General features: G+C 45.6%; 1 protein-coding gene across 1 annotated transcript in view; it reads left to right on the top strand.

The window, feature by feature from the left end:
• Maco1 (macoilin 1) overlaps positions 1 to 7,562 on the top strand; it is a 53,563-nt gene extending 46,001 nt beyond the window's left edge. Inside the window, exons 9-11 of the mRNA XM_021200293.2 lie at positions 1,041 to 1,161; positions 4,050 to 4,224; positions 7,107 to 7,562. Coding sequence (XP_021055952.1) covers positions 1,041 to 1,161; positions 4,050 to 4,224; positions 7,107 to 7,309 — 499 coding nt within the window. The 3' untranslated portion in view covers positions 7,310 to 7,562. The remainder of the gene's footprint in view (positions 1 to 1,040; positions 1,162 to 4,049; positions 4,225 to 7,106) is intronic.
• The last annotated feature ends 402 nt before the right edge of the window (positions 7,563 to 7,964 follow it).

Raw genomic sequence — 7,964 nt, 5'->3', positions numbered from 1 at the left:
ATAATAAATAAATAAATAAATCGTTTGTAATCCCAGCCCTGGGGAGCTCAGAACTAGTCGATTCCTGGAACTCAGTAGCTTCCCAGAGATGCTGTCTCAGAAAACAAAGTGGTAGCCCTTGAGGAAAGTACCTGAGGGTGATCACTAGCCTCTATAGCACACAGACAAAATGCAAATTTAAAAATAGCTGGGCATGGTGGCCATGCCTTTAATCCCAGCACTCAGGTGGCAGATGCAGGTGGATCTCTGTAAATTTAAGACCAGCCTGGTCCGAATAGAGAATTCGTGGTCACCTAGGGTTACATAAAGAGACCTTGTCTCAAAACAAACAGACTATTTTAGATCATTGTTGAAATTTTCAAGGAATAATGAGAAGCATAAAGAGACAAATGTTATTATCAGGCAGGCCCTAGAATACAAGGAAAGTGTGTCCGACCTACAGCAAGCACACTCGGCCTGTGTGTCAGCTCTGTAGATGGAACCAACTACAGAAAGTATTTGAACGCTGGATGTGGTAAGCTATGACTAATAAGAGGCTGAGACAGGAAGATTGCAAGATCAAAGGACAGCCTGTGCTACATATTAAACGTCTGTCTCAGAAAAATCTAAATGAAGCTGAATGGTAGTAGTGCATACCTTTAATCCCAGCGCTTGGTAGACAGAGGCAGATGGATCTCTGAGTTGAGGCCAGCCGCATCTACAGAGCAAGTTTCAGGACAGCCAGGACTACAGAAACTCTGTCTTGAAAACTAAAATGGAAAAAACAAAAACAAAACAAAAAAAAAATTGAAAACCTAAATTATAACTGCTGAGCATACACAGACACTTTCTTGTGACCAGTCCCTAAACCACACATAGCATGGCAGCACTTCCTGCCTCTTAGTGATATAGGGATGGCTCTATGTAAAGTCTATGTAAAAGCTGCTGTTTTATCTGAGGAATTTGTGCATATGCAGATTCTGTTTCCATAGTGGTCTTCAAACCAATCTCCTACAATAGAAGGAGAACTGTAAACCTTATTTGCTGACTTTTTTCAAAAGGGGAGAGTGCACGGAAACGTTACGGAGTCGGATCAGAGAGCTAGAAGCTGAGGGCAAGAAGCTCACAATGGACATGAAGGTGAAGGAGGAGCAGATCAGGGAACTGGAACTGAAGGTTCAGGTGAGGAGAGAAGGTGGGGCGGATGGTCCATCACAAGGGCACCTGCGGCGTGCCAGTGTTGTGTGCCCCAGGGTGGAGCAGTGCCTTTATATCAGGCCTCTAAGTTGCATTATCTATGAGGGAAGGGGACTTAATCTTGTCCTGCTTGACACAGCCAGGTTCTAACTCAAGCCACAAGTGTTGATGTAGAGGTGGTTTCAGACATCAGCAGGAAAGGGACAGATGAGCCAGTCAAAGGTTCTGGAATACCTGGACAAGTCGGGGAAATAAAAGTAGAGCTTTAGCAACATGGAATGGAAATGTAGAAAAAGCAAAGATAGGGGGAATAAAGTGTCTTATTTGATTGTGAGGTACAAGAAGACTTCTAAGCATAAAATCAGTACACAAACAGATAACAACCAAACAGTAAATAAAGTAGAGGTACTTGGGGTGGGGGCTGCTGGGCAGCAGAGACAGCTCAACAGTCAAGAGCACTGACTGCTCTGACAGGGGACTGGGTTCAAGTTTCAGCACCCACACGGTGGCCCACAGATGTGTCCTATTCCAGAATGTCGGGCCCCTCTTCTAACCTCCACAGGGACCAGGCTCACACATGGTAAACAGATACACACACATGCAGGCAAAACGTTTACACAATAAAAATAGAAATATAAAAATTTAAAAAGAGAGAGAGAAAGATACTCACTGAATGGTGATTGTGTACACCTCGGATCTCAGCACTGGGGAGGCAGAGGCGGGGATCTCTGAGTTCCATGACAGCCAGGACTACAGAGTGAGACTCTGTCTAAAACAGACAAAAAAATATATAGGTATCAGTGAGTATCAAAAATAGCACTTTTAGGATATAAGTAGCTGGTAAAAGTAACATACACAGAAAACAATATACAGTATACAAACAATATACAGTATACAAACAGATCATTTACAGAAGAGAAACAAGTGCTAAATGTGGATCATCAGGGAGGGATGCTCACTGACAAGCCTGATGACCTCAGTTACCGACCTGGTCATTAAGAAAACCAACTTTCAGGTCCTCTGAACCCCCAGAGTCATAACAGCACACACCATCAAAATAGTGGCTGGAGAGATGGCTCAGTGGTTAGAGTGCTCATGCTCCTTTGGAAGACCCAGGCTTGATTTTCAGCTCTCATATGGTGTCTCATACCTGCCTGTAACTCTAGTTCTAGACACTCTGACCCCTCTTCGCACCCCCACATGCTCCTGCAAGCACATGGTGCACACACAGACACTCAGACACACATACATTTAAGTAAAATTACTTTTTTTTAAAAAAATTTTATATGAGTACACTGTTGCTATCTGCAGACATACCAGAAGAGGGCTTGGGATCCCATTATCGATGGTTGTGAGCCACCATGGGTTGCTCTTAACCCCTGAGCCATATCTCTCTAGCCTCCTCAAATATTTTTAAAAATTAAAATTAATGTAAAAAATTTTAAGTGTACTCTTATTGCCAAGAAATGACATGGATATAAAAATTTCAATCATTTCTCCTATGAAATTGGCAAAGAATTTTTGTTTTGCTTTGACATAGGGTCTTGTTATATGACCCAAGCTGGCCTCTAACTCATGCCAGTCTTTTTGCTTCTGCCTAGCATATGCGAGATTATAGGTGTGGGCCACCATGCCCTTCCATAAGATTTTAAAAGATAATCTAAGTGGAAATGCTGTAAAATATTCCTCTACTGGGAATACAGCTTCAAAGAAAAGACATGCTTCTGGAGTGCTCTTTAGGAAGCCAGCCAAGAGACAAGACCTCAGCAGCAACTGATGCCATGTTCAGAATAGTGGTCTAGGAATGTAAAATAAAGAAGAAAACAGTCTTTTTTTGAGACAGATTTCTCTGTATAACCCTGCCTGTCCTAGAACTCACTCTGTAGACCTGGCTGGCCTTCAAACTCAGAAATCCGCCTACCTATACCTCTCCAGTGCTGGGTTTAGAGGCGTGCACTGCAGCCACTGCCAGCAGCTAGAAACAGTCTTATTAATGTGGCAGATAGTTACTTAAAGTACAATATGCACAAGAACAGGAATATCATCAAGCCATCAGAAGGTCTGTTTTCAGCCTGGTGTGGTGAAACCTGCCTATAACCTAGCACTTGGGAACCTGAATAGTTGAAATGATCTAAGTTTTAGTTTTTAAAAACACTTCATTATTTTAAAGGACTATGGATAATTTTCAGTTTTTGTGTAATTTTTAATTCTCTGAAATACGTTTGGATTTCTGTCTTTAAAAACAGTGTATGCCAGGCATGGTTGCATATGCCTTTCACTTCAGCACTTAAAGGTTGAGGCCGGCAGATCTCTGTGAACTCAAGGCCATTGAGAGCTACACAGTGAGTTGCAGGCCAGCCTTGTTTACATTGTGCAACCATGTTTTTAAAGGCAAAAAATAAAAGAAAAAGAAAGAAAGAAACAAGTTCAGTACTTACTATATTAACAATTATTATAAATGGGCTTTCCTACAGTTTGCCTTATCAAAATAACAAACATTTTTATAATTTTTAGGGCATATTTTTACAAATGTGACTACAGCATAAGGCATGACTTGCAAGTAGCTAAGAAAAGCGGTGTCTCTGCTCTGAATAAGAGAGACCTAGAAGCAGGTACCACTGTTTTCCAGCCAGGTGCTCCATACCGCCCCTGGGTACCTTTGAGGATCTGTGTCTTGCAGGGCATTGCGTGTACATTCCTAAGAGTGAAGTGTGAACACACACGGTATCAGGAAGTGTGAACACACACGGTATCAGGACTCTCTGCCCTAATGGCCAGGTCAGGACTGGAGTTTACTCGGTGAGTTCAAGCCACTTTATAGACATTGATGCCAAAACTGCCCTGTAACATCACTGTCTGAACACTGTTGACAGGAGCTTCGGAAGTACAAGGAAAACGAGAAAGACACCGAGGTGTTGATGTCGGCCCTCTCCGCCATGCAAGACAAAACGCAACACCTAGAGAACAGCCTCAGTGCAGAGACAAGGATCAAGCTGGACCTGTTCTCTGCACTTGGTGATGCAAAGAGGCAGCTGGAGATTGCCCAGGGTAGGAAAGCATGGGCCCACATGGGCTGGCAGGACCTAGAGGTCACAGTGATAGGCAGAACGGACCTCCCCTTAGAGCTCTGAACCAGATGGCACCTCAGAGTTTTCCTTACGCTGTTCGGTGCCTGAGTAGTGTTGAGATTTGGAGTCAAATCAGTTGATGCTGCAGGGGCATTTTAAGATGAGAACATGCTTCAGATTACTGAGCACGTGGAGAACTTAGTTCATATAGATTGTATGGTTGTGTCTACCTAACTGTAAATGAAATCTGGTAATCCATTTAAAGTGAGGTAAAATATTACATACTAACATTAATGGCATTTTATGAAAATAACTATTTTCAAATAACGAGAAAAGCGTCATTGTCTTACATTTATCATATTTATTTACATTCTGACTTATAGAAAATATTTGCATTCTCCTCTGTGTTACCATTCATCACAATGTGTTACCATTGTGAAATTTCTACTGCACGCAGGGTTCACCGCAGGCCCCACTGTGCTTACTACAGAAGGCAGGGGTGCGCTGGCGCTGTGATGTGCTGTGCACCCTGTGGAGGCTGGCTATATTTTATATATAGTTATTATATAGAATAACTGCACTAAGGCAGGCCAGGAAGAAAGGGTGGCGGAGATGGGAGACTGGAGAGCCTGTGGTGCAGGCAGGAGCTTGTGGGATGACGCCTGAGAGCGGATGCTGAGAAGGAGCACAGCTCATGAGGGAGCATCCCAGACTGGGGGTGCAGCTCAGGTTGGGGGGAGCACTGGGCTTGTCCAGGAGTAATCTGGTAGTCCCAGGCTTGGCTAACAGAAAAGAGGGGGAAGTTAAAGGGGCTTTGAATGTAGCATACTGAAGGAGAGTGGTCCCAGGTCTCCAGGGAGAGTGGCTCTTCCAGAGGCCGCATGAGAGACAAGGAGAGTGGAGCAGAGGCAGAGGCCCGTTCAGAAACTGGTGTTGTCTCCTGTGACGGGAGGATGATGTATGTAGAAGAGCTGGGATCAGGGTTCTGGAACCAAGGCAGAAGAGCAAAGCAGGTCTGGGGCGTGACTGATTGGTAGGTACTCCTCAGACACCCAGGTAAGGCGTAGCCATCAGTCACTGGGAACTTCAGCCTTGCCTGGAGATGTTTAGAAAATAGAGAAGCTAAGGAGTTGGTAAAAGCCACCTAAGAGGCTGGGGGTGGGGGGCAGATGACTGAACAGAGGCTGCCGTGTCTGTGGGCTCAGGGACTGGTCCTTGAAAAGGTTTCCACCCCTCTCCCCCCCACTGGCCCTTTTTCCTGTCTGGCTTAGCAGTGAGGAATAACACCTCTGCTTAACTAGCCCTCTGCTGGATCTGTGCACTGGGGGAAGCTCCAGCTCCCCAGCATGGAGACAGCACCTGCTCTCAGGGCCAGGGTGTTGGGCTCTCTGGCATGGCTGGGGTTCACTCGTAGCTCATAAGTGCTTGGAAAGACAGAAAGGTCCACGCCGAGCGAGCGAGGCTCTTGAGGGGTTCTCTTGTTACTAGTGAAGGAAAACAAACTGATGTCTGATGGGGAAGAGTGGCTGATGTATCAGTGCTGCTGAGTACTTAACTCATCTGAAGCACATTGTGGTCAAAGAGAACATGGCCGGTGCTTGCCTGAAACTTTGGGACCCTGAGGAAGTGAGAGTGTGGCTCTTTTCCCTGCTCGTGGCTCCTGCTTTTTCACTCTCTCCTTCCAGATCCGGTCCAACTTCATAATTTAAGTCCACACCTGTTCCTTCTGTGCTGTTACTCATCCTGATTACACAATGATTCTTCATCTGCACTGCACCCTGTGAGGCATGCCACCCAGCCTTCCCTCATCACAGACACTGTTGTCTGCCCAGTGAGAGCTGTGCACACACAGCCTCTCCCTTTCCCTTGGAGGTCACATAGGCGCAGAGCATGGGGGAGACCTCATGGATTGGAACAAGGTGCTCCTGGCTTCAGTCCTGCTCTGTCTTAGTAACGGATGGGCATGCTCTCTGAAGCCTCTTCCCTGGGCTGCATGCGGGGTTAGCAATGGGAGTTAGGAGCACAGTCTGCCCTCACAGGGCCTGTGATCCAGCCGTGGGTGATGGGTCCATCGCCCAAGGAAGTGGAGGAGTGCTATGGGGAGTGTGGGTGCTGTGGCCAGACTGCATGGAGTCCGTGCCCATGATATGGCTTCTTGTGCCCCATCCTTTCATTGTAAAGTGGGTGGTGATAATACTCATCTCTTCTGCTTGTGAGGGAGGAGAGGTTGCTATCTAAGCACCGAGAACTGTTGTGCCACACTGGGCCTTAGTTGCTGTTATAATTATAGAAATATGGAACAAAAGAGAAAACTTGGGGAGTGTTGAGAACCTAGAACAGGCACGTTGAGATTGATCAGGAAACTTCAGCTTCAGACAGGGACATGGGCGTGAAGGGCTGAGTTGGCTTGTGCTGAAGTAGTCAGTTGACTTCTGGGCAGAGGTCAGAGGGCATTGTGCTAGCAAGCTGGGCACAAGTCCCAGAAAGTCATCTGTTTTCTGTTGGAGAACCGACTGTGACCGATTGAAGGTCCTAGTTATATGTTCCTTGGTTTTAACACTTAGAGCCCAGTCTTCCAGAAGGGACTCACAGCTCAGGAAGTAGAGCTGTAAAACCCCACCCCTCAGGCTGCTGGGTCACCGCCACTTTGTTGTAGCCCCACAAGCTCAGAGCAGGTCAGTATCTTCCATAGGTAGAAAGGAAAAATGACAAAGAGTAACAGATGGACCCCAGTGTCTAAAAGTGCCCTGATGTTGGGTACTTAGCAGGAAGTTTGCTTGTTCTTCCCAAGTACTGAGCAGGGCTGGCCTGGGAATCACGGAGCTCTCCCCCCTCACTAATGCTAGGTCTTTGATCTTTCAGGGCAAATCCTTCAGAAAGACCAGGAAATCAAGGACCTAAAACAGAAGATAGCTGAAGTCATGGCTGTCATGCCCAGCATAACATACAGTGCTGCCACCAGTCCCCTGAGCCCCGTGTCCCCCCACTACTCTTCCAAGTTTGTGGAGACCAGCCCTTCTGGACTTGACCCTAATGCCTCTGTCTACCAACCCCTGAAGAAATGATGGCCAACTGTGTGTTTGCCCAGCATTTGGAACCAGAAGGCTTCGAGAAGCAGCGTCTCTGGCAGTCAAGATAAAAAAGTTGATATTGTGTTTTGTGGGACCGTATATGTTGTCATTTTTAAAGGGGGGAAATAACATCCAATCTGATTAGAACGCCCATCAGTTGTTCTTGGAAGTTTTTAGAAGACCTCATAGGACTTTGCAGTTTATTTTTCTTGGCCAACACATTAAAACCATTCTTGGATTTCAAGTAGCCAATTTTGCCTTTTTATGTATTTTTACATAGTTTCCTCTTGAAGAAAAAAAAAGCAGAGTTTTTTTTTTCTTTTCAACTCTATTTTGTTCTTAAATAAGCAAGAAAAGTGCACGTTGTATTCACCGACGACAACAAAAGCTTAGTTCCTAGCATGAGACGCTAAACAGCCCCACACAGCTCTGATTCCATAGCTGCATTAAAGATGAATGATTATTTCCATTACAGAGCAAAGAGTGATCGCCCCTCCAAGGACAGACAGATTGAGAGAGTGTCACTTAAGCTGAGACTTAAGGGTGAGGCTGGCTTGCAAGCGTGTGACCGTGTGTTTGGAGTATTGACACTTCCATCGCTGTTAGCTCTAGAGCACACCCAGAGCAGTCTTTGCATTACCGTGAGAAT

Source organism: Mus pahari, chromosome 6, assembly GCF_900095145.1.
Source record: "Mus pahari chromosome 6, PAHARI_EIJ_v1.1, whole genome shotgun sequence".
Lineage (NCBI taxonomy): Eukaryota > Metazoa > Chordata > Mammalia > Rodentia > Muridae > Mus > Mus pahari.
The sequence above is the reverse complement of the archived record's forward strand: the minus strand, read 5'-3'. Positions and strand labels throughout refer to the sequence as shown.